Source organism: Neoarius graeffei, chromosome 15 (genome assembly GCF_027579695.1).
Source record: "Neoarius graeffei isolate fNeoGra1 chromosome 15, fNeoGra1.pri, whole genome shotgun sequence".
Classification (NCBI taxonomy): domain Eukaryota; kingdom Metazoa; phylum Chordata; class Actinopteri; order Siluriformes; family Ariidae; genus Neoarius; species Neoarius graeffei.
In genome coordinates, this window is record NC_083583.1 from 50,817,597 (window position 1) to 50,845,458 (window position 27,862).

The window sequence follows — 27,862 nt, forward strand, 5'->3', positions numbered from 1 at the left end:
AACAAGTGGATTAACATTATGATGTATTTCCTATTCACACTTGCAAAAATGAGTGCAAAGTGCTAAAGTAATTCTTATTTAATAAAACTTTTTGTTTATACATATGCATTTTAACGCAGTGAAAATAACTGTCCCAGCAGTCTCTTTAGTCAGGTTACATTCCTTTTCCTTCTCTAAACACAGTACATTTGTGATCCTGGTAGTACTTTTTAGATTAAAATAATTTCAAAAAGGAAAAAAAAAAAAATCAAATATTGCCACATATTGCACCATGAAAGGACAAGACCCAAAACATCTTTCTGGAAAGTTCCAGAGGCATCCATGAAATGAAAGTGTGTTTTCAGAAGGCACTATCTTATTTCATTTCATCAGCATCTCCACAAAATAAAGAGGGACAGCCTTCAGTCACACAGTTTTGCAGAAAAACAACTGGCGAGGCCATTGTGGAAGTCAGTGTTGGTTTTGGCTGGGAGAAGCGAGATGAGTCGGTTTGAGGACAGTGTCCTTGGGGAAAGCCTGTTTGTATGTGGGGTCACCGCTTCCTTCATTCCTGCTCCACACAGGAAACGCCTGGCCTGTCCAGCAACTCGAACAAACACCAAAGTGCTTGGTTAGAATCACTCAGATCTGAAGCACTGCAAGTCTAAAAGCAGTTCTGCCTCATTTAGCATAAATATTTAAACCAACAGAGCAAACAGGCAACAGAACACCTACTGTGTTGAATTCACTTCGACTACTTTGTTCATTCAAGGCATTCATTCAACACCACAGATTATTGCTGTGCAGTTGTTCAGTGAAGAACGGTGAAATGTTCCCTTATTATGGCCTGATTTTAGAGCCAACAGTTTTGTGGAAAAATGTGAAACAGCCTCTCTAGGTAACCCTTATGAGTTCTTTATGAGCAACTCTGTGCAGCCATAAGACTTCATGACCATTCATACCTGGGAGAAAATTCAACCTTGCTGTAGTGTGAATGTAACAACCAGAGTGTATAAATGACTAAAAAGAAATGAAAACACATAACATCTGCAGAGTGACCAGATCATCACCAACAGAAATGTGCTTCATCTTTGAGGCTCACCGTTGAGCCTTTTTCAACACTGAACCAAAAACATTTGTACTTGTATGGTGATATTAGTATAGCAAACAAAAATATAGTTTACGGCTTTAAGCCAATAAAGCCTGAGCCCCTAGCGAGCAACAACTTTGTGCATATAAGGAAAGGTTTTTTGTTTTCTTTTAAAGGCTCAGCTTTTCCTACTTCCTCTTTTCACATCCATAAGTCCTGTCATGTTTATAATATTTCAAAAAATATTATGCACATTTATCACTAAACAAAACCAAAGAGGAGGTTCTACGGTAATTATACACATTATTAATGGGTTAAACATGGCTGAATTCAGGAATGACCTAAACAGGAATGAAATGGCTGGAGTGGTCTAAAGAAGAGGCATTCTTACAGCTTTTAGTATCGCAATGCCCTTGATTAAATGCCTGAAATTCTCTTTTAATGTAAACAAGTATTTACATGGCTCACCATAGAATCCAACGACAGTGAGGTACAAGCCTTTAAAGGAAAGATCCACCCTGAACAACTTGCAGGTTAATCTGTATAATTAACATTAGCATCTTCAATTGGGGGCGGCACGGTGGTGTAGTGGTTAGCGCTGTCGCCTCACAGCAAGAAGGTCCGGGTTCAAGCCCCGTGGCCGGCGAGGGCCTTTCTGTGTGGAGTTCGCATGTTCTCCCTGTGTCCGCGTGGGTTTCCTCCGGGTGCTCCGGTTTCTCCCACAGTCCAAAGACATGCAGGTTAGGTTAACTGGTGACTCTAAATTGACCGTAGGTGTGAATGTGAGTGTGAATGGTTGTCTGTGTCTATGTGTCGGCCCTGTGATGACCTGGCGACTTGTCCAGGGTGTACCCCGCCTTTCGCCCGTAGTCAGCTGGGATAGGCTCCAGCTTGCCTGTGACCCTGTAGAACAGGATAAAGCGGCTAGAGATGATGAGATGAGATCTTCAATTGGATCTAAATAAAATTCTGACTTGACTTTTTTTTAGTTTAAGTTTCTTCATCAACATATTGGTCTTTTTTTAGTTTCCTACATTACCCACAATGCTGTTCGGCTACCTGCCGATAGTGGTGCCAAGTAGGATTTAGCCCGTCTTTCAGCTCTATCCAAAGAGACTCATGCAGCAGCACACTAATCTTCCAGACTATCCCGCTCTCTCACCACCTCATCTAATACTGCTGTCAATGGTATTATGCTTGTCATCTCATAGATGTATCTTATAGTCTTTGCCATAACTCAGCATAGCTGCATCATTGCATTCATTTGCTGTCTCTACTACTTCTTGGTTGAATTTCTCATCAACATGACATTGAAAATCCCTGGAAAATGGTGTGAGAAAATAAGCTTCTGCTTTTCTTTTGTTTTTAGGAGCTAACACCTAAACCTGGCTGTTATCCTTCGAGTTTGAGATCATAGAACTTTCTTCTATGAAACGCCATTAGTCCATAACTGGATTAGTAATGCCTCCCTTTAACATCAATGTGACAGACAACCTCTAACTTCTCACAGGAATAGAGAAAATACAGCTAATTGGTTGAAAAATACATCAAATATTTCAATATAAACGTATTTAATGTATATTTCAGGGTGGAGTTTTCCCTTGAAGTTTTCAATCACTAACTTTCTTCCTGTATGGATGATGATTTGTCAGTTTACTTGCTTTGTACACACATTGTTCATTTTAAAATGAGCAATGATGATTTTACAGGGTAGGTGCCTAATAAACTGCCAACATTTTGTACTTGTGGAATAAATGCACCAGGCTCAGACATGTGCATTACAAAATGAATTAAACATTCACATACGGTAGCTTTCCACAGAAATTCCTTGTCTACATATTCATTCAAATATTTTTAGGAATTATATATTACACCGAATGTCTTGGCGGGTGGCTAATCTTTCCACTCTGTCTAAGAAGAGTGAGGTAGGGGTGCACAGAGGGTCTGACCCAAAGGCACCTTTTTAAAAATAGCTACGCTTTGGGTTTGCTGTAGTTTGAGAAGGGAAAACTTATCATGGAATGAGCTACGGGGGGGACCATGATATGCATGACTGTTATACTGACACATTATTTGTACTAGTTTTGCCACAAGATAAACCAAACACAATAATATACCATCCTTGTGGCTGTAAATACTTAAAATATGTAATACATAAATACATTTTAGTGTAAATCTAGAGACATTTGTGCAAATCCAGCAAGGAAAGTTATTGTCATCGCAGTCACAGTACATTCAGCAGGTTCTGAAGAAGCTAACATGAACCCAGTTGTGACACTAACCTCTGGATGGCAGTCTGGCTCTCTATACTCAGCGTATTCCTGTAATAACACCGTGAACCCAAGGCTGGCTATAGCATGGACGCTTGCCCCTGACTTTTTAAAACTGAATCCGTTCGTTTTTGAGACATTCATTGCACAATAAACAATATAAACTACTTCACATTAGGTCAATGAAAGAAGAGATTGATCATAAATGTAAAAGAAACTCCACCAGAACCTGCAGAGGCCCCCTTGGATTAGAAGTCCTCATAAGCTGATCAAGTATTAGAACTTTAATACTAAGAGAAGTCATTATGATCTGGATGACCTTTGCAAAAGCTGCCACCTTTCACCATCATCCCAGCATGAGAGCCGGAAAAAAAAAAAAAAAACATTCCTCTGAGGGATCAGTTTCTCAAGTACCATAAAACTGGGTGCTCCCATACATGTATCCAATCTGACATAAAAATGACCTGTAATTCTGCAAGAGGTAGCTTTCTTTTCATTCCAATATCACTGAATTAAAACATTCCATGCAAAATATGTGAGACTGGTTCAATGCAAATGCACAAGTTTTCTGTAACAAAGCTAATATGTGCACTTGGAGAATTACATGGACGATTCCTGTTTTGTTTTGTTTTCTTGCTGGACAGCCTCCTAGGTGTAGCCTAGAGTCTCCATTTCGCTGCGGTAGCGCTGCTCAGACACTTTGCTCTTGTGCTGTTTGCTCTCCAGGTGCAGGCGGAAGTCAGCCTCGTCGCTAGCACCCGAGTTGCACATGGAGCAATAGAACTGCCCGCTTGGCGTCACACACATGGCCAAGTCACGTGGGATTCTCTGCCTTGGCCGGGGATTGTAATACGGTCCTGAAACTGACATCCAAGAAAATTGATAAGGATACTTAGCAAACAAGATATTGTCAGCTGGCAAGATATCTGCACACAACATGAGTACATACTCTCACTGTCCACCGATACATGTGCTCATTCATGCACTTAATATCCACATCAAATATCAGAATGGTGAAAAAGTGACTCAGCATGGTTGTTGGCTTCAGACAGGCTGGTTTTAGTATTTCAGAAATTACTGATCTCCAGTCTGAGTTTACACAGAATGATGTGAAAACCAAAAAACATCCAGTGAACAGGAGTTCTGTGGGTAGAGACATGATCCATCATGACATCATTAAAATAATTGTATTTTATTAGTTCTCTCAAAGCACCTTTACAGTCATCTGCACCCTAACCCCAGTGAGCAAGCCAAGGGTGGCACTGGAAAAAAGAAGACCTTCTGTTCAGCAAATCTAGAATATTTTACTACTCCTTTAAAATGACATGATATGGTCACCATGATATTTGTGGACATCTCACAATCAACCCATATGTGCTTGTCGTACAGTTGGGCAAAAAAGTATTTAGTCAGTCACCAATTGTGCAAGTTCTCCCACTTACAAAGATGAGAGAGGCCTGTAATTTTCATCATAGGTACACTTCAACTATGAGAGACAAAATGAGGAAAAAAAAAAATCCAGAAAATCACATTGTCTGATTTTTAAAGAATTTATTTGCAAATTATGGGGGAAAATAAGCATTTGGTCAATAACAAAAGTTCATCTCAATACTTTGTTATATACCCTTTGTTGGCAATGACAGAGGTCAAACGTTTTCTGTAAGTCTTCACAAGGTTTTCACACACTGTTGCTGGTATTTTGGCCCATTCCTCCATGCAGATCTCCTCTAGAGCAGTGATGTTTTGGGGCTGTCGCTGGGCAAAACGGACTTTCAACTCCCTCCAAAGATTTTCTATGGGGTTGAGATCTGGAGACTGGCTAGGCCACTCCAGGACCTTGAAATGCTTCTTACGAAGCCACTCCTTCATTACCCGGGCGGTGTGTTTGGGATCGTTGTCATGCTGAAAGACCCAGCCACATTTCATCTTCAATGCCCTTGCTGATGGAAGGAGGTTTTCACTCAAAATCTCACGATACATGGCCCCATTCATTCTTTCCTTTACACGGATCAGTCGTCCTGGTCCCTTTGCAGAAAAACAGCCACAAAGCATGATGTTTCCACCCCCATGCTTCACAGTAGGTATGGTGTTCTTTGGATGCAACTCAGCATTCTTTCTCCTCCAAACACGACAAGTTGAGTTTTTACCAAAAAGTTCTATTTTGGTTTCATCTGACCGTATGGCATTCTCCCAATCCTCTTCTGGATCATCCAAATGCTCTTTTGCAAACTTCAGACGGGCCTGGACACGTACTGGCTTAAGCAGGGGGACCCGTCTGGCACTGCAGGATTTGAGTCCCTGGCGGCGTAGTGTGTTACTGATGGTAGCCTTTGTTACTTTGGTCCCAGCTCTCTGCAGGTCATTCACTAAGTCCCCCCGTGTGGTTCTGGGATTTTTGCTCACCGTTCTTGTGATCATTTTGACCCCACGGGGTGAGATCTTGCGTGGAGCCCCAGATCGAGGGAGATTATCAGTGGTCTTGTATGTCTTCCATTTTCTAATAATTGCTCCCACAGTTGATTTCTTCACACCAAGCTGCTTACCTATTGCAGATTCAGTCTTCCCAGCCTGGTGCAGGTCTACAATTTTGTTTCTGGTGTCCTTTGACAGCTCTTTGGTCTTGGCCATGGTGGAGTTTGGAGTGTGACTGTTTGAGGTTGTGGACAGGTGTCTTTTATACTGATAATGAGTTCAAACAGGTGCCATTAATACAGGTAACGAGTGGAGGACAGAGGAGCCTCTTAAAAAAGAAGTTACAGGTCTATGAGAGCCAGAAATCTTGCTTGTTTGTAGGTGACCAAATACTTATTTCACCGAGGAATTTACCAATTAATTCATTAAAAATCCTACAATGTGATTTCCTGGATTCTTTCCCCCCATTCTGTCTCTCATAGTTGAAGTGTACCTATGATGAAAATTACAGGCCGCTCTCATCTTTTTAAGTGGGAGAACTTGCACAATTGGTGGCTGACTAAATACTTTTTTGCCCCACTGTATATCATATTTCAGATTTAGTCCTTCCAGTAGATTTTGGAGCATGCCTGTGGGTATTTGCCCATTAAGCCATAAGAGCATTAATGAAGTCGGGGATTGACGTTGGGTGAAGAGGCCTGGGGTACAGCTGGCATTCCAGTTCTTCTCAAAGATGTTCAGTGGGGTTGAGGTCAGGACTCTGTGCAGACCACTCAAGTCCTTACACTCTAACCTCATGAGCATCATGGACCTCATTATGTGCACAGGGGCCGTCATGCTGGAAAAGGTTTGAGCTCCTAAGTTCCAGTGAAGGGAACTTTTAAAGCTACAGCATACAAAGACATTCTAGACAATTGTGTGCTTCCAACTTTGTGGCAACAGTTTGGGGAAGGTCCAATTATGGGCGTGATGGTCAGTTATCTACATACTTTTGGCCATATGGTGTGTTTCTAACAGAAAGTACTGCTTCTTTAATGAACAAACATGCATTCTTTAACCAGAGCCTCACTAGATAAGCTACAGTAAATAATACCACTACAGATGAGAGGTATATACAATGGGCTTAGGGACTAAACTAGACTTTATTTTAAGATGGACTTTATGCCTCACTATTTTTGGAACAGTACTTTCAAAATATAACTAAACCCAAAGCCTGGCCTGCACCCTGTGTCATGTGATTCATCTGAGTGCAATGTGGACTCTGCAAATATGTGTGTGTGCGCATGGGAGAAGAGAGTGTGTTTGGAAGGGTCAGTGAGGCCAAGTGTGTATGATTGAGACCTGCCACCATGCAGGTGACGCTCAAAAGGGCAGACTGACGTGAGCTGGAAGATCGTTTTGCAAACACCAAAGGCCTGGCACTGTGTTTAGTGACAGTAGTGCGGTACCCACAGGATGGTCAGCTATCACTGAACTCTGCAACCAGCTGCTGAAAAAGATATGACTGCCAAAACTCAGCTCAGAAATGTAGCGTTTAACGTCACTGCCTTGACCGCAGGCCAGAAACTAAATTCAATCTTCATGCAACACTGGAAGCATGTGATAGTCACAAATGGACTGCTATCTAAAGCAGCCACATTATTGTAGCTTATTTTATTTATATTATATGAATAGTGGATATATAAGATTTTTGAGGAATACAAAATATTATCACAAATCCAAGATGTATGGACTACATTAGTGGGTTTAGAAGCTGAACCAGCTTATTTTATTTATATTATATGAATAGTGGATATATAAGATTTTTGAGGAATACAAAATATTATCACAAATCCAAGCTGTATGGACTACATTAGTGGGTTTAGAAGCTGAACCATTCATATAGCAGTACAAAAGAATTCTCAGAAAATCCTGAATGAGCAATTAAAGTGCTTCTGGATGTGTAGTCCTGTAGATTTATAACTGAAGTTCATTACTGTTACATTCTGGATAGATCCATCATACATATCCGATACTGGCAGAAGTACCTATTTCAAACAGTGTTATGTATTATATTTTATTACATGAAACCCTGAATATACCTGGCATAGCAGTGTTCATGTAGTTCCTGTGGTTCTTCAGTTTGTACTCATTCCCTTCTTTCCTGCAAGTCTGTCTCTGCCGCTGTGCGAGGTCTGCCGCATCCCTGCAAAAACATTACTCTCAATAAAATTTGAGGGCATAATACATGAACTAAGATGATGAGGTTTCATTAAATGAGCTTACACATAAGGACCATGACAATGTACACCTAAAGTGATAAATCTTGACAGTTCTTTTTGTTTCAAGTTTAAAAAGAATACATGATTATTTGAACCCTATCCCAACTGCAATGAACTAACTAGTCTAGGGTCACTGGGCTGATCAAATGTTCAATAGAACAGCAGGACGTGGTATCCTGTGCTAGTTATCAGACTTATCTCACTCCAGCCACTCAGATATTTCAATGAGCTCCCCAGTTATCAGGACAAAACCAGGCAGAAGATAAAGCTGCTATGCAAATCTTCTTCATCAGTAAAAACTTTATCTTTCACTTCAGTTTCACGACAGTAAGATAGGCTTGTGCCAAAGATGCCTTTCTGGGTCGATTCAGAATTTGATCCTATTAAATTTTCATTGTTCAGTAACTGCTTCTGATCCTGGACAGTGAAGTACAAATACATTCTGAATGGGATGTCAGTTTAGCATACCATATACACTTTCACACATTCACTCACACCTAGAGGCAATTTAGAGTAGCCAGTCCTTTTGGAGAGGCGAGGAAGAAATTCTGCTTAGAGAGTAACCCGAGCTCAGGATCAAACCAGGAGCCCCGGAACTGTAACACAATTTTTATTATGGGTCTCAAACTAGGAACAGCATCCTGAATATTGATAAGTTTTTTTTCTTTTTATGTTCAGTGGCTTGAGGAGACTCACAAGGAGCTGGCATTGTGCTGGGCCTCGGCAAGCCGTACCCGTTTGGCATGGTTCTTGCCCTGGTAATGAGCATGGGCTACAGCAGGGGAGCTGAAGGAGGCATCACACAGCTTGCAGTAGTCGTTCTCTGTGGCCAGGATGACCCTGCTGGGGCTGATAAAGGACGCCTGCAGTGGGGGAGAAGCAAGGCGAGATTGGCTCTGATTACTATCTCGATGGTTTCACTGAACGAAGGCTTCCAGAGTGACACCACATGATCAATGGGCAATTAAAACTGTGGCTATTTTCCAGTACAGTGTACAGAAAGCAGCATCTTTAAAACAGAAGAACGCACACACACACACACACACATATACACATATACATATATATATATATATATATATATATATATATATATATATATACACACACACACACACACACACACACACACACACACAAAAAACCCCGATTCCAAAAAAGTTGGGACAAAGTACAAATTGTAAATAAAAACGGAATGCAATGATGTGGAAGTTTCAAAATTCCATATTTTATTCAGAATAGAACATAGATGACATATCAAATGTTTAAACTGAGAAAATGTATCATTTAAAGAGAAAAATTAGGTGATTTTAAATTTCATGACAACAACACATCTCAAAAAAGTTGGGACAAGGCCATGTTTACCACTGTGAGACATCCCCTTTTCTCTTTACAACAGTCTGTAAACGTCTGGGGACTGAGGAGACAAGTTGCTCAAGTTTAGGGATAGGAATGTTAACCCATTCTTGTCTAATGTAGGATTCTAGTTGCTCAACTGTCTTAGGTCTTTTTTGTCGTATCTTCTGTTTTATGATGCGCCAAATGTTTTCTATGGGTGAAAGATCTGGACTGCAGGCTGGCCAGTTCAGTACCCGGACCCTTCTTCTACGCGGCCATGATGCTGTAATTGATGCAGTATGTGGTTTGGCATTGTCATGTTGGAAAATGCAAGGTCTTCCCTGAAAGAGACGTCGTCTGGATGGAAGCATATGTTGCTCTAGAATCTGGATATACCTTTCAGCATTGATGGCGTCTTTCCAGATGTGTAAGCTGCCCATGCCACACGCACTAATGCAACCCCATACCATCAGAGATGCAGGCTTCTGAACTGAGCACTGATAACAACTTGGGTCGTCCTTCTCCTCTTTAGTCCGAATGACACGGCGTCCCTGATTTCCATAAAGAACTTCAAATTTGATTCGTCTGACCACAGAGCAGTTTTCCACTTTGCCACAGTCCATTTTAAATGAGCCTTGGCCCAGAGAAGACGTCTGCGCTTCTGGATCATGTTTAGATTCGGCTTCTTCTTTGAACTATAGAGTTTTAGCTGGCAACGGCGGATGGCACGGTGAATTGTGTTCACAGATAATGTTCTCTGGAAATATTCCTGAGCCCATTTTGTGATTTCCAATCCAGAAGCATGCCTGTATGTGATGCAGTGCTGTCTAAGGGCCCGAAGATCACGGGCACCCGGTATGGTTTTCCGGCCTTGACCCTTACGCACAGAGATTCTTCCAGAGTCTCTGAATCTTTTGATGATATTATGCACTGTAGATGATGATATGTTCAAACTCTTTGCAATTTTACACTGTCGAACTCCTTTCTGATATTGCTCCACTATTTGTCGGCGCAGAATTAGGGGGATTGGTGATCCTCTTCCCATCTTTACTTCTGAGAGCTGCTGCCACTCCAAGATGCTCTTTTTATACCCAGTCATGTTAATGACCTATTGCCAATTGACCTAATGAGTTGCAATTTGGTCCTCCAGCTGTTCCTTTTTTGTACCTTTAACTTTTCCAGCCTCTTATTGCCCCTGTCCCAACTTTCTTGAGATGTGTTGCTGTCATGAAATTTCAAATGAGCCAATATTTGGCATGAAATTTCAAAATGTCTCACTTTCGACATTTGATATGTTGTCTATGTTCTATTGTGAATACAATGTCAGTTTTTGAGATTTGTAAATTATTGCATTCCATTTTTATTTACAATTTGTACTTTGTCCCAACTTTTTTGGAATCGGGGTTGTAGTTTCATAAGGGAGTTTTTGTTGAAAATAATTATTTCTTGATGAGGGATTTGTTTTTCTCTGAATAAATGCATTTCAATTAAAAGTTGGATTTTTCTCATTTTTTTCAGTGTAAGATTAAGCGACTTCACCAAAAGGTGTATTTTTTCTAACCCTTTTTACTGATCGTTATAAGGGGGGCCAGTAATACAAGGGCATGGTGTACACACACACACACGTATATATAAAAATATAGACACAAGTGCTTTATTGGGAAATATGCCACTTGTATTTTTCATATGAACTACATCTGGGACATTGAGTAATATTTTCCAGTATCTTCACTTGTAAGTATATCGATGACATCACTCTCAGTGTCTTCCTGTTGACTATACATGCATTGTCAAAATGGAGAACCTGCTCAAAATTAAAATTCTTTTGATTAACTTGCGGGGTTTTTTTTTTTTGTGAATGTGTCTATAAATTAAAAAGAATATTACACTGTGGCACAAAGATATGAAGTTTATCATCTCTTGTTGAAAAATACTTCACTTGTTCGCTTCGCTCATTCATGAAGTATGTTCACCACTCAAAGATAAACTTCATATCTTCATGCCACTGTGTAATATTCTCCGTACACACACACACACACACACACACACAAAGAAAGAGAGTGAGAGAGAGAGAGAAAAATTCTTCAATATATTATGACTAGTTCCTGATAAAATTTCTTGATAATATTAAGAACTGTACAAAGGGTATGCAGTCTGAATAAGTTCTTTTTAAATTTAAGTTATATACTAAAATATTTGAGTTATCAAACAACCACATTATTATATATTACTATATATTCAGAACTGTAGTGTACTGTACAAAATGAGTGAAAAGCAAGTGTAAGTGTTGAATATGCAGGGAAAAATAAAGACATGCGTGGGTGGATGTTTACCGGCTTGCCCACTGCAGTGCCAGTATCCGTAGGTGGAGTGGAGAGGGACTGTTGTGAAACTGGCTCTGCTTCCTCAGGTATTCGTATAGGAGGTGGCTGTTGACTGCCAGCATAAAAATTCCTTAGCTTCTTGCTGTGATTTTTTCCCTGCAACAAAACAAACGCATGTGTCATGAAGAATGTAGTCCATGTATGATAAGAATTCTTTCTAACAACAGCTCTGACAGTAGTTCTGGATGCAAAGCAAATCGCCGATTTATATTAATACACTTGTTCCAATACATTATCGTCTCTATAGTAACAACATACACAAGGACTTGTATGGCAGACATGCCACATAATCAAATAATAATAAACATACTGTAAAATATTCTGCTATTTAACAAAGAAAAACATATCATTGATATGGTGAGTCTTTCCTGAAAGAGATGTTTATTATTTATGGAAGGAACCTCTAGTATTAATACTTTGTAATAGTCAGTATATGTAATAGTCAGTGTTTTTACTACAGGAAAGTTTTAGGTAACATGACAAGATTGTTTTTTTTTTTTTTCTTCAAAGGAGAGGAAAAATAGAGACAGATGAGAGAATGACCGTTTATAGCTGCTGTAACTTAAGAAATAAAAGGAAATAACTTCTGTAAATATAAAGAGATTGACACCTAAAACATTCTTTAATTAATAAAAAATGTTATAGCTGAAGAAATTGATGTGATACAATTTGGGACAAGATGGAAAAAAGAAAAATCAACTTTGGAATACCAACAACATATATAGGTCCCTCTCCCCCTCATTGATGATTTTCCTATAACAGCATGTCTCGAACTGTTTTATTCCTTACTGTACATAACTCAAAGGGGGAAAAAATAATGAAAACGCATTGAGATTAACAAACAAACAAACAAACAAACAAACAAACCACATTTCATTCTGCTTCATATCAGCTCTTTTTTTTTATTTTTATTTTTTTTTGGGGGGGAGTGAATAGCCAGTGTAATTTTTCCCCAAAATTAATAAACTTGGATCATGTTCTCAAACAAAAACGTAAAATAAAGGTACTGAAAAATAGCAGGATATGAAATCGAGGTATGAAACAGAAAGAAGAGTTTAGTTTGTTGGATTCACTCCGTCTTTTATTTATACTCACACCTGTCATCATTTTGTGTTTATATTAATATTATTTATATTGCTAATAAAGAGATGATGATTGTTGTACAGTTGTAAATAACTGTATTGCTTTTAAATAAAAGTGATGACCTGGGTCAGTGGGACATCCCTGTCACATCAGCAGACACAGACACAAGTGCAGTTTTATTAGAAAAGCTTAAAGTGCATATTCTGGACCAATTTTGTGGGGGGTTTTTTATATGAAAGTATGTCCCTTTACACACTCATCCAGAAGGGTAATTTTGCACAAGGCCATCTGTCTACAGCAGAAAACACTAAAATAACAAAACACGTCTGAAAAAATCCCAAGGGAGTCTGGAACCAGATTCGTGACGTTATCTATCTGCGGAAGCGCCAGCAGGCTGTGCGAGCTTTGCACGGTTTCAGTGCACAGCCTGTGTAGACCAAGCGCTCCCATTTCTCCCTCATTGTCCGGTCTTTTGGGAAACGATGAGTACTAATCCCATCAAGATTGGTATTGCTACACCCTCCTACGATACATCTGTTAACCATTTTAATAATTACGCGATAACGTTGAAGAAATTTGCAGAAAACCACCAGGTCGTTTTCTCATAAACAAACCAGCGCTGACGTAGGATTCAGAAGGAGGCGTCCCGCACGTGACGTCACGAAAATCAGCGTTTCCCAGGAAATCCAAATGCCAAGTTTTTTCAGAGGCGGACCAATTCGCCTCAAATGGCTCGATTTCAACTGAATTTTTCTGGTATTGCGCAAGGTAAAAAAATTGCAGAGAATGCAGAATGTTACAGACATTTGACCAAAGTTTAATATAAAATAGGAGAATTACATTGATCTTGCTCCTGAATTTACCCGGGATATGCACTTTAACAAATCCAACTCAACAGGCAAAATCATAACAGTGAACAGGATAGGGTCAGGCGATCAGAAAACAACTTGTAACAGGCAATAACTAATTGCAGAACCAGAAAACAAGATCATAAACCAGGTAGACTATGACAGATTGTAAAGCTTGTTACAGACAAGTAATAAAACACTCAACATACTGTATACTTCACAGTTTGTGAGTAGAAACGAGAGTTCTTATTGTGTGAGAGAGAGAGAGAGAGAGAGAGAGAGAGAGAGAGAATCCAGGTGACTGTGATCAGTAATCAGCTGAACTTGAAAATGTGTGACGCGAATTGGGGTCCATGGCGGCCATGTTTGTACACTTCATGGTGTTATGAGATGTGGAGTTCAATGCCGAATACAGCATAGACATAACAATTCCATATTGAGCACAACATGACGATTAAAAATTAAGAATAAGGGATTTTCCCCCATTGCTATACATTTCACACTGATTTCTGCCATATCAGCATGTGACTTTTTACCTGATAATGTGCCTGCGCCTGCTGGGGTGAGTTGAGTGTGACGTTGCACAGTTTGCAGTACAGAGGTCTACACAGCTCCTCCAGTGCAGTGTCCTGTTCGCTGCCAGGTGCTTGGAACTCATTCTCAGGCGGTATGGGGCTGGAACCAGGGGGTGCTGTGATGGCGGGGTCTGGGAACAGCTGGAGGTGAGGGGGAGGTTTGGCAGAGAGGGGACTGCAAAGGGGGAAAGTGAGAGAGTCTGGTGGCATCAGAACAGGTGCTGGGCCAAGAGTTTGGGCAGGAGATACAGGCTGGAAGGGCTGAGGCTGCTGCTGACCCATTAGGTTCAGAGGAGGCTTCAGAACACATTCTGGACCTGAAAAGGAACATTCAAATCAAGACTGAGTTCAAAAGGTAGAAACTGATCATTCTGTCATTTTTTTCATGCGTTGATTTATCCTGGTCAGCGCTGCAGTGAATCTGGAGTCGATCCTGGGATGACTAGGCACGAGACACACCACACACACACACCTACCTAATGGGCAATTTAGCCCATTACCACATTCTGGTATGCTTTTGTGAAGTGGGTGGAAACTGTAGAACACAGAGGAACGCCACATGGACATGGGGAGAACATGAGACACTCACGCAGACAGTAACACTAGCTCAGGAGCGAACCAGGGACCCTGGAGCTGCAAGACAGCACAGCTACCCTCTGTACTAACATGCCAGCAAAGATAGAAACTACAGAGGAAAAATTATTACTGACCTTCAGATCCCTTTATACTTGAATGATATGTTGTCTTGACTTGCAGGGTCCAAACTGATAAAAACCTATACTAATTACATTTTTTTCCTAATTCTGTTTGCCAGACACTACTATTATCTTAGTGATTATTTTAACCAAATACATAGAAGACTATAAATAATTGAGTCAGACATGGGTTGTTAAACAAACACATAAATTAAAGGTACTGTAATCTTTGTTCCTCAAAGACAAAGCTTTTCCTGGATACTGAGTCGATCAATCAAACAATCACCTGTGTTATGGGTCGTTTTACAATCAGGGTACAAAGTTTGTGTCACAGGGGTCCAAAATTCAAATTGATTCAAACTGGTTTAAAAAAAAAACTATCAAATCTGCACTTTTGTTAATTAATACACATATGAACATAGGCATGTGTAATAGTTTGTATTACAACAAGATTAAGTGTAGCTTTAAGCAGGGCTGGGAGAAACAAATGAAGTGATTCTCGGAGAGAACATTTTTTTTTGACAATTCAGAATCCACTACTTCCATAGTGCTTTTAAATATAAGGCTGTAAGCTTTGTGTTAGTTGACTCTAATATTTATGTCCCAATATCTTGAACACATTTTAGGATGAAAATAATCATTTTAGATATGTTATTTTATATTGAAAAATTAGCTGTCTCGGAGAGGACATTTTTTTTTACACGATTACATACTAATTTGATCAAAATAGTCTGAAAACTTACTGGCATTCAACATTAAAACTTAACTATGTTTCCAATGATATGGAACCAAATATGTGTTTTATGGTATAAAGAATGATTTAAGTGCATCCCTTTTGGAGCTACCTGTGGTCAAAAAAGCACTTTTTCTAAATGACACGAGTAATTTTGCTAAATATGACATATATTGCCATACATTCACCAAAAATAATGTTATCACCAAATTTTTTTTTTGCATGGTAAATAGAGCTATCACAGGGCTACAATAAACAACCAAGTTTATTTAGTCAAGCCTTTTGATATTGAAGATAATAAGTGTGGCGGCACGGTGGTGTAGTGGTTAGCGCTGTCGCCTCACAGCAAGAAGGTCTGGGTTCGAGCCCCGTGGCCGGCGAGGGCCTTTCTGTGCGGAGTTTGCATGTTCTCCCCGTGTCCGCGTGGGTTTCCTCCGGGTGCTCCGGTTTCCCCCACAGTCCAAAGACATGCAGGTTAGTAGGGTATTAGTAGTAGGGAAGTACAGACGCTGTTGGGCTTTTTTGGCCAGTGATGCGGTGTTGTTGCTCCAGGACAGGTCTTCAGAGATGTGCACACCCAGAAACTTGGTGCTGCTCACCCTCTCCACTGCAGCACCAAGTTTCCCCATGTCTGTGTGGGTTTCCTCCGGGTGCTCCGGTTTCCCCCACAATCCAAAGATATGCAGTTAGGTTGATGTGGGGCAGCCTTGGGCTGCGGTGCCCTTGAGCAAGGTATGGATCCCCGGGCGGTCTGGTGTGCTTGCCCACTGCTCTGGGTGTATGTGCGTGTGTTCACTGCTTCAGATGGGTTAAATGCAGAGGATGAATTTCACTGTGTTTGAAGTGTGCATGTGACGAATAAAGGTTTTTATAAAAAAAAAAAAAATAATAATAATAATAATTTCAACTCAGCCATTTCAGTAATATCACTCTAGTGCAACTGTTATACACTCAAAACCCATTCTGTAAAACATTTTCTTTTTAATGTAGTGTTAACTTATCTGACAATAATCTGACAGAGTGACAATAAACTGGCTGGTTAGAAAAGGTATTCGAGCACATTTCAGTTAGATACAGGGAGGGATATGCAAACTTTGGATCTGATTTAAATTTGTTTATTACTTGATAATATCCAGCAGAAAGATTACTGTAGTAGTAGTAACAACAACAATAATAATAATAGGGCGGCACGGTGGTGTAGTGGTTAGCGCTGTCGCCTCACAGCAAGAAGGTCCGGGTTCGAGCCCCGTGGCCGGCGAGGGCCTTTCTGTGCGGAGTTTGCATGTTCTCCCCGTGTCCGCGTGGGTTTCCTCCGGGTGCTCTGGTTTCCCCCACAGTCCAAAGACATGCAGGTTAGTAGGGTATTAGGCAGAAAAAGAAATTTACCAGTCAAAAATAATATTTTATATAATCCTGATAAGCGCCGCAGGTGCGAAGACGAGCGCCGCAGGCGCGAAGTCCCTCTAGGGGGGTCTGGGGGCATGCCCCCCCAGAAAATTTTTGAAATTTAGACTTCATTTCCTGCATTCTAGGACATTTTCAGGGTGAAATGGCGTGTAATTTTTGATCAGAAATATTGCATATTTTTACTTTGTATTTTTTTCAGTTTCACTCCTGAATGTATCAGATGTATGTATGGTGTTTGATTTGGTAACAAAAGTGAAAAGAAAATAAACAACAATGAATTGTATATAATCTTTTGATCTAGTTACAGTATTTAATAAAAAAAAAAACCAACAGTATTCTATTTTACCATACCCCAATGAACCCCCCTTGTTAATCAATGTATCACACATACCTTTTCTGTCTTTTTGTGGAAAAACGAATCAGTTTTTGTCACATTCAATTTGGGGCGTTTGTTGGGATTCATCTTGATCCAGAAGAGTGAGTCAGCAAAAAAAAATGCGGTTCTCCCGCCAAGAAAGAGGAAACTACAACGCAGGGTGTTTGGCAATTTTCGACCAATCAGAATTCGCGATTTATTCAGTCCGCATGTTACAAGATTCAGTGCGGGCCAAAATGGCGGAAACGATGAAATATTCTGATTTTTCATTTCAAGTTTTCAGTATTTTTCGTATTAAACTGTGTTTCTTACGATTTGTAAATGATGGCGGAACCACACACGGACTGGCCATCGGGAGTAGCGGGAGTTTTCCCAGTGGGCCGGTGGTTCAGTGTGGGCCAGCGGAGAAAAAAAAAAAAAAAAACAGTTGCGCGCTGGCCTTTAATATGATAAGCAATGTTAACAGTTTCTTTAACAAACTGTTAACATTGCTTATCATATTAAAGGCCAGCGCGCAACTGTAATAAGCAATGTTAACAGTTTGTTAAAGAAACTGTTAACATTGCTTATCATATTAAAGGCCAGCGCGCAACTGTTTTTTTTTTTTTCTCCGCCGGCCCACACTGAACCACCGGCCCACTGGGAAAACTCCCGCTACTCCCGATGGCCAGTCCGTGTGTGGGCGGAACATAACTGGATTTATCGGATGACATGTGGGAGTATTCATGTGCGAAAATTTTCGGCATTATCGTCCGTTTCAGTATCCGTCTGTGTGTATACTTGCCCGTTGAAATCGGCAATTGCCCGTCAAATTTACGGGTGGACGGGTCTCTGCCTAATACCTTATAGGTTAGGCTAACTGGTGACTCTAAATTGAGCGTAGGTGTGAATGTGAGTGTGAATGGTTGTCTGTGTCTATGTGTCAGCCCTGTGATGACCTGGCGACTTGTCCAGGGTGTACCCCGCCTTTCGCCCGTAGTCAGCTGGGATAGGCTCCAGCTTGCCTGCGACCCTGTAGAACGGGATAAAGCGGCTAGAGATGATGAGATGAGATGAGATATTAAGTGTTAAATGTGATTTTTAGCTTGCGTACCCTGATTGTAAAACAACCCTTATATTATTATTATTTTACCTCATTACTATCCCTAAATTAACCCCATCCCAACTTTTTTGGAACGTGTTGCAGAACTGAAATGTAGGAACGGATGGATATTAACAAATGAAATAAAGAGTTCAGATAAAACATGAAATATCTTGGGTCCATACTGTCTGCAATGGAATACAAGTCAAAGTAAATTTAGAGATCACTGTTTTCTTTTTTTAATTTGCATTTTCCATACTGTCCCAACTTTTTCATATTTAGCATAAATAGCAGGGTTGTAACTTGCCAAGGCCTCTTAACTTCCTGCTAAACATCATAATTGACTACAGCTGGTAACTTCACTATGCCAACATAAAAAGGATTTGTTTGACAGCACTCACTGGACTGACCAATACACAGTACAGTGGGAAAGTCCAAGGAGCTCAGTGCAGATTTGAGAAAGAAGATTATAGATTTACACAACTCAGGAATGTCTCTTGGAGCTATTTCTAAAGAACTGCAGATTCCAAAAGCATCAGTTCAAACAACTGTATGTAAGTATAAGTTATTGGGGGTGTAGCCACTCTGCCAAGCCACTTTGCTGGAAGTAGAACGAAACGGTCACCTTCACGCTCGACGAAGATTTGCAGCTGACCACATGGACAAAGAGAAAAAGCCTTCTAGAGGAACATTTTATGGTCAGATGAGACAAAGATTGAGTTGTTTGGCCACAATCACCAGAGTTTAAACAGCAACACTGTACCAACTGTTAAGCATGGTGGTGGTAGCATCATGCTCTGGAGCTGTTTTGCTGCCAGTGGAACTGGTGCACTGCACAAAGTGGGTGGAATAATGAAGAAGGAGGACTACCTAAGAATTCTTCAGCATAACCTCAAACCATCAGCAATATGGACACAACTGGATGTTCCAACAGGACATACACATCAAAGCTGGTTGTGGAATGGATAAAGCAGGCTAATATTAAGCTTAAAACAAGCCCTGATGTCAACCTGAATGAAACACACAGATTTAACTCAACTCTACCAATTCTGCCAAGAAAAGTGGCCACATATCCAACCAGAAATCTGCAAGAAGCTTGTTGCAAAAAGCTGTCAAAAGCGTCTGTTCAAGGTGAAACTTCTTTAGGGATATTTAACCCATATAACATATTTCATAGGCATCAAAACTATGAAATAACATATGGAACACAGATGGAATTATGTGGTAAACAAAAAAGTATTAAAAACAAAATACAACCCCGATTCCAAAAAAGTTGGGACAAAGTACAAATTGTAAATAAAAACGGAATGCAATGATTTGGAAGTTTCAAAATTCCATATTTTATTCAGAATAGAACATAGATGACATATCAAATGTTTAAACTGAGAAAATGTATCATTTAAAAAGAAAAATTAAGTGATTTTAAATTTCATGACAACAACACATCTCAAAAAAGTTGGGACAAGGCCATGTTTACCACTGTGAGACATCCCCTTTTCTCTTTACAACAGTCTGTAAACGTCTGGGGACTGAGGAGACAAGTTGCTCAAGTTTAGGGATAGGAATGTTAACCCATTCTTGTCTAATGTAGGATTCTAGTTGCTCAACTGTCTTAGGTCTTTTTTGTCGTATCTTCCGTTTTATGATGCGCCAAATGTTTTCTATGGGTGAAAGATCTGGACTGCAGGCTGGCCAGTTCAGTACCTGGACCCTTCTTCTACGCAGCCATGATGCTGTAATTGATGCAGTATGTGGTTTGGCATTGTCATGTTGGAAAATGCAAGGTCTTCCCTGAAAGAGACGTTGTCTGGATGGGAGCATATGTTGCTCTAGAACCTGGATATACCTTTCAGCATTGATGGTGTCTTTCCAGATGTGTAAGCTGCCCATACCACATGCACTAATGCAACCTCATACCATCAGAGATGCAGGCTTCTGAACTGAGCGCTGATAACAACTTGGGTCGTCCTTCTCCTCTTTAGTCCGAATGACACGGCGTCCCTGATTTCCATAAAGAACTTCAAATTTTGATTCGTCTGACCACAGAACAGTTTTCCACTTTGCCACAGTCCATTTTAAATGAGCCTTGGCCCAGAGAAGACGTCTGCACTTCTGGATCATATTTAGATACGGCTTCTTCTTTGAACTATAGAGTTTTAGCTGGCAACGGTGGATGGCATGGTGAATTGTGTTCACAGATAATGTTCTCTGGAAATATTCCTGAGCCCATTTTGTGATTTCCAATACAGAAGCATGCCTGTATGTGATGCAGTGCCGTTTAAGGGCCCGAAGATCACGGGCACCCAGTATGGTTTTCCGGCCTTGACCCTTACGCACAGAGATTCTTCCAGATTCTCTGAATCTTTTGATGATATTATGCACTGTAGATGATGATATGTTCAAACTCTTTGCAATTTTACACTGTCGAACTCCTTTCTGATATTGCTCCACTATTTGTCGGCGCAGAATTAGGGGGATTGGTGATCCTCTTCCCATCTTTACTTCTGAGAGCCGCTGCCACTCCAAGATGCTCTTTTTATACCCAGTCATGTTAATGACCTATTGCCAATTGATCTCATGAGTTGCAATTTGGTCCTCCAGCTGTTCCTTTTTTGTACCTTTAACTTTTCCAGCCTCTTATTGCCCCTGTCCCAACTTTTTTGAGATGTGTTGCTGTCATGAAATTTCAAATGAGCCAATATTTGTCATAAAATTTCAAAATGTCTCACTTTCGACATTTGATATGTTGTCTATGTTCTATTGTGAATACAATATCAGTTTTTGAGATTTGTAAATTATTGCATTCCATTTTTATTTACAATTTGTACTTTGTCCCAACTTTTTTGGAATCGGGGTTGTATATGTTTTATATTTTAGATTATTCAAAGAAGCCAGTGTTTACCTTGATGACGCTTTGCACACTATTAGCATTATCTTAACCAGCTTCATGAGGTAGTCACCTGGAATGCTTTTCAATTAACAGGTGCCTCGTCAAAAGGTAATTAGTGCAATTTCTTGTCTTCTTAATGTGTTTGAGATCAAACGGTAAACAGTAAATAATAAAAATACGGTAAATAGCCCTATTCCGCAACTATAGTAATCCATATTATGTCAAAAACCGACTCAACTAAGTAAAGAGAAATGACATCCATCATTACTTTAAGATGTGAAGAGACTTTTAATTTAAAAAAGAAAAAAAACGCCATTGAATTAGAAGGCGTGTCCAAACTTTTGACTGGCACTGCGTGTACACACACCCATTATATGTAGCCGCTTATCCTGTGCATGGTTGTGGGCAAGCTGGAGTCTATCCCAGCTGACTGTGGGCGAGAGGTGGGGTTCACCCTGGACAAGTTGCCAGATCATTGCAGGGCTGACACATAGAGACAAACAACCATTCACACCTACGGCCAATTTAGAGCCACCAATTAACCTAAGTGGCATGTCTTTGGACTGTGGGGGAAACTGGAGCACCTGGAAGAAACCCACGCAGACACGGTGAGAACATGCAAGTCAGACACTGGGCTCGAACCCAGAACCTTCTTGCTGTGAGGCAACAGTGCTAACCACTATACCATCATGCCACCCCTACACACACTTTACATATATATATATACATACATATTAGACAGGACTGAGCCAACTTTGAAGTTCTTATTCCCCTTCTTATTATTCTTACTATTACAAACTGAAAACCCCTCTTGATAGTACAACCCTGATTCCAAAAAAGTTGGGACAAAGTACAAATTGTAAATAAAAACGGAATGCAATAATTTACAAATCTCAAAAACTGATATTGTATTCACAATAGAACATAGACAACATATCAAATGTCAAAAGTGAGACATTTTGAAATTTCATGCCAAATATTGGCTCATTTGAAATTTCATGACAGCAACACATCTCAAAAAAGTTGGGACGGGGCAATAAGAGGCTGGAAAAGTTAAAGGTACAAAAAAGGAACAGCTGGAGGACCAAATTGCAACTCATTAGGTCAATTGGCAATAGGTCATTAACATGACTGGGTATAAAAAGAGCATCTTGGAGTGGCAGCGGCTCTCAGAAGTAAAGATGGGAAGAGAGGGGGCGTCGTGGTTAAGGCGCCATACCATAAATCTGGGGACCCGGGTTCGATTCCGGCCCGAAGTCATTTCCCAATCCCTCCCTGTCTCTCTCTCCTGCTCATTTCCTGTCTCTACACTGTCCTATCCAATAAAAAAAAGGTGAAAAAAGCCCCAAAAAAATCTTTAAAAAAAAAAGATGGGAAGAGGATCACCAATCCCCCTAATTCTGTGCCGACAAATAGTGGAGCAATATCAGAAAGGAGTTCGACAGCGTAAAATTGCAAAGAGTTTGAACATATCATCATCTACAGTGCATAATGTCATCAAAAGATTCAGAGAATCTGGAAGAATCTCTGTGCGTAAGGATCAAGGCCGGAAAACCATGTTGGGTGCCCGTGATCTTCGGGTCCTTAGACGGCACTGCATCACATACAGGCATGCTTCTGTATTGGAAATCGCAAAATGGACTCAGGAATATTTCCAGAGAACATTATCTGTGAACACAATTCACCGTGCCATCCGCCGTTGCCAGCTAAAACTCTATAGTTCAAAGAAGAAGCCGTATCTAAACATGATCCAGAAGCGCAGACATCTTCTCTGGGCCAAGGCTCATTTAAAATGGACTGTGGCAAAGTGGAAAACTGCTCTGTGGTCAGACGAATCAAAATTTGAAGTTCTTTATGGAAATCAGGGACGCCGTGTCATTCGGACTAAAGAGGAGAAGAACGACCCAAGTTGTTATCAGCGCTCAGTTCAGAAGCCTGCATCTCTGATGGTATGGGGTTGCATTAGTGCGTGTGGCATGGGCAGCTTACACATCTGGAAAGACACCATCAATGCTGAAAGGTATATCCAGATTCTAGAGCAACATATGCTCCCATCCAGACGACGTCTCTTTCAGGGAAGACCTTGCATTTTCCAACATGACAATGCCAAACCACATACTGCATCAATTACAGCATCATGGCTGCGTAGAAGAAGGGTCCGGGTACTGAACTGGCCAGCCTGCAGTCCAGATCTTTCACCCATTGAAAACATTTGGCGCATCATAAAACGGAAGATACGACAAAAAAGACCTAAGACAGTTGAGCAACTAGAATCCTACATTAGACAAGAATGGGCTAACATTCCTATCCCTAAACTTGAGCAACTTGTCTCCTCAGTCCCCAGACGTTTACAGACTGTTGTAAAGAGAAAAGAGGATATCTCACAGTGGTAAACATGGCCTTGTCCCAACTTTTTTGAGATGTATTGTTGTCATGAAGTTTGAATTCACCTAATTTTTCTCTTTAAATGATACATTTTCTCAGTTTAAACATTTGATATGTCATCTATGTTCTATTCTGAATAAAATATGGAATTTTGAAACTTCCACATCATTGCATTCCGTTTTTATTTACAATTTGTACTTTGTCCCAACTTTTTTGGAATCGGGGTTGTAGATCAGTCTTTGAGTCTGCTGAATGCAACTGAGTGCAGAAAGTGAGCCTTGCCTACCAGAGCATACTGAACTCTAACAGTTCTGGCAATTCAGTGAGAAATAAGGCTTCCATATTCAGCCCTCCAGTTACTTGATTGTGAATCTTTTTTGCATCTCTCCTTGCAGATATGATCAAAGCTACTCATGCTTGCTTCATTCAATATTTTTGTCTCTGGTTGTAGTCCCTGTTATTCCCAAAATATGCAATCGTGTGTTTGGGGAGAGTGGGACTGGAAGGCCAACTGCTGCACTGTTGCTGTCCCGTCTATCCACTGTATCTGTTCCAATGGACTCCTGACAACAGTCGACTAAAATAGCCTCAGAGTATAAAGCACTATTTGCTTCAAGTCCAATGGACAGAGAATGTGTCAGTGTCAAAAGAGCTTGATGCCAGGAGTAAATATAACAAAAGAAAAAAAAAGACACTTGACTAAGTTACCTGAAAATCCCCGTATGAATTTGAATAACCATGACTTTGGAAGACTATTTGTGGTGTTGATTTAAGCTTTCTGTTAACAGGAGTGAAACAAACTACAGTACGCTAAACTGATTCCTGTTACTCTACTCTGCAATGTCAGAGGCCCAATGTGATACCTGTAATTCATCAGAGAATACAAACCCAGAAACTGGCCCAAAGTGATCTATGCTGCCATGATTCAAGGTCAGACTTTACCTTTTTTTTTGAGGTTGTAGTGAGCCAGGTTGCAGAAAAGACCTTAATTTACAGACAGACAAAAACTGCAGGTGCAACAACACAAATAAGAGAGGTGGCGAAAAATCTTTAATTCAGTGAAAGGCCGTGGCCTTAAGCATCTATAATGCAAGGTGCAATGAGTACACGAGAAGGTAAAGGTAGAAAGCACCCGACACTGGAGCTTGTCTTACAGAACATTTGAAAGATATTTGTTTCCAGTTTGTGTTTCGGACAACAACCAGTATTATGGCAACACAAACAGATCCCATCCATTAATGCAAGGAAAGCAGCATGATCTAGCTGTATGTCACCGTCATGACTAGATCAATGCCACTATTGCAACAGTCTGCAATCCAATGTATAATAACATCTCAAAGCTATGGGTATAAAACTGAACGTTTTATCTTACTCGATCACACTCGGAATGATCTCTGCAGCAGGGTCACAAGTTACATGTAACTTGTTCAGAGCGTAACTTTGATCCTGGAGCAAAATCTAGGGATCAGACAGAAATTCTTTGGTCAAATCCCATGCACGGGACACAAATCTACTTTCAATTTCATACTGCATTTTGGATACAATACATATATTAAGGGCGGCACGGTGGTGTAGCGGTGAGCACTGTCGCCTCAGAGCAAGAAGGTTCTGGGTTCCAACCCAGCGGCCGACGAGGGCCTTTCTGTGCGGAGTTTGCATGTTCTTCCTGTGTCTGCGTGGGTTTCCGCCAACAGTACAAAGATATGCAGGTTAGGTTAATTGGTGACTCTAATGGCCCTTTTCCACTACCCTTTTTCAGCTCACTTCAGCCCGACACGGCTCGCGTTTCGACTATCTAAGAACAGCACGACTCAGCTCGCTTCAGCCCTGCTCAGCCCCCAAAACTCGCACGGTTTTGGAGTAGGGCTGAAGCGAGTCAAACCGAGCTGAGTGAGGCTAGGGGCGTGAGCAGACACTCCCCTGTGCACTGATTGGTGAGGAGGAGTGTCCTCACATGCCCACATACGCCCCGCGAGCACGCTGGGATCTGTAAACACCGTAAACCCGGAAGAAGAAGAATTACGAATTACGAGAATTTCTGAAGCCTTATGCGCCTCGCCTCATCTATACGCTCTTGCCAGTATCTGTTGGCGTTATCGGTGACAACAAGCCACAGCACCAAGACCAGCAACACTAACGACTCCATGTTTATTGTTTACTATCCAGGTCGTCAGACTACCGCTTAAAAGATCACTGATGTCACTGTTTGCGCCGCCTAACGACATCACGTGACGTCCACCCACTTTCGCTAACTCCACCCAATGTGTCCACCCACTTCCAGCCAGCACGGTTCAGCGCAGTTGTAGTCGAAATGCAACTCCAACAGCCCCACTCAGCTCGACTCAGCCCAACTCAGCACGCCACGGCTCAGCCGCGTTGGTAGTGGAAAAGCGGCATAAATCGACCGTGAGTCTGAATGGTTGTTTGTGTCTATGCATGTGTCAGCCCTGCGATGAGCTGGCGACTTGTCCAGGGTGTAAGAAAGAAAGCACACTTGTGAAATTCCTCTCTGCATTTAACCCATCTGAAGCAGTGCACACAAATATACCCAGAGCAGTGCGCAGCCATGCTAACAGCTCAGCCAAGGCCGTCCCATATTAACCTAACTGCATGTCTTTGGACTGTAGGGGAAACCCACGCAGACATGGGGAGAACATGCAAACTCCACACAGAAAGGCCCTCGCCGGCCGCTGGGCTCGAACCCAGAACCTTCTTGCTGTCAGGCGACTGTGCTAACCACTACACCACCATGCCTCTCGCCCATGGTCAGCTGGGATAGGCTCCAGCTTGGCCCCTGTGACTCTGCACAGGATAAGCGGTTACAGATAAAACAAACCAACATATAAAGTATTAAGACATCCCATCGGAATATTTCCGAACCCTGTACCACCTGGCCTGATCGTGTTATTCGGCTATGATTGTGATGTTAATACGGACATGAACCTGATCATTGTCGTGATGATCTCATCTCGTTATCTCTAGCCGCTTTATCCTGTTCTACAGGGTCGCAGGCAAGCTGGAGCCTATCCCAGCTGACTACGGGCGAAAGGCGGGGTACACCCTGGATAAGTCGCCAAGTCATCACAGGGCTGACACACAGACACAGACAACCATTCACACTCACATTCACACCTACGGTCAATTTAGAGTCACCAGTTAACCTAACCTGCATGTCTTTGGACTGTGGGGGAAACCCACGTGGACATGGGGAGAACATGCAAACTCCGCACAGAAAGGCCCTCGCCGGCCACGGGGCTCGAACCCGGACCTTCTTGCCGTGAGGCGACAGCGCTAACCACTACACCACCGTGCCGCCTTCGTCGTGATGATTACAATATTAATCTTGATCTGCCAAGTAGGTTTGAACGATATGGTCAAAATAACATATTGCGATTCTACTTAAGGCCAATTTCAGGAATCAGTGTGTTGAGATGCTCAGTACCGAAGACAGCCAGTAATCTGGTGTTTGATTTGCTGAAGGAAAAGTGCAGTTCAAGCATGAGAAGAGGAGAAGAAGGAGAACTGCATCACATTATTCCTGCATGCATCAGTCACAGATGATGATACAGCCTGTGCAATTACAGAGCCTGGAGAAAGAAACATCAGCCCACAGATGCAGCTCGATAGGCTGCAATAATGAAAGCCATTTCTGATTACACGACACGCGAAATGACAGCAATGTGAGAAAATGACAGCAAACTTGTGAGTAAATCCTGCTGTTGCAGTCCTGCACCTCTACATGATGCAGTGCCTCAGCCCTGCGAGACAGCGCTACACACCACCGTACCGTGCACTCCGGACAAACACCCGGGGCCGCTTCCGTAAGGGACATGCTGCAGGTCATACACAGCGCAGTAATCCGCGCGTCCATACAGCGCATCCCCCTGCCTTCCGCTCAGCGCCATCTTCCCCGCATCCTCCAGCGCTCACTGCCCAGCGTCTCCCAGCCATCCGGGCCTTGAGCCTGTCGGAAACAGGGGGGAGGGACGATAAACAGGGACTGCTGGGAAAACATTGCTCTTCCGGTTACACCATATTTGTGCCGTGTAATGTAT

General features: G+C 41.4%; 1 protein-coding gene across 1 annotated transcript; it reads right to left on the bottom strand.

The window, feature by feature from the left end:
- zmat3 (zinc finger, matrin-type 3) lies at positions 1-27,852 on the bottom strand. Its single transcript, XM_060941551.1, has 6 exons — positions 27,595-27,852; positions 14,202-14,557; positions 11,684-11,830; positions 8,709-8,875; positions 7,833-7,936; positions 1-4,202 (listed from the first exon to the last, which is right to left on the bottom strand). The coding sequence occupies exons 1-6, from the start codon at positions 27,710-27,712 to the stop codon at positions 3,988-3,990; spliced, it is 1,107 nt and encodes a 368-aa protein (XP_060797534.1). The 5' UTR covers positions 27,713-27,852; the 3' UTR covers positions 1-3,987.
- Positions 27,853-27,862: the final 10 nt, after the last annotated feature.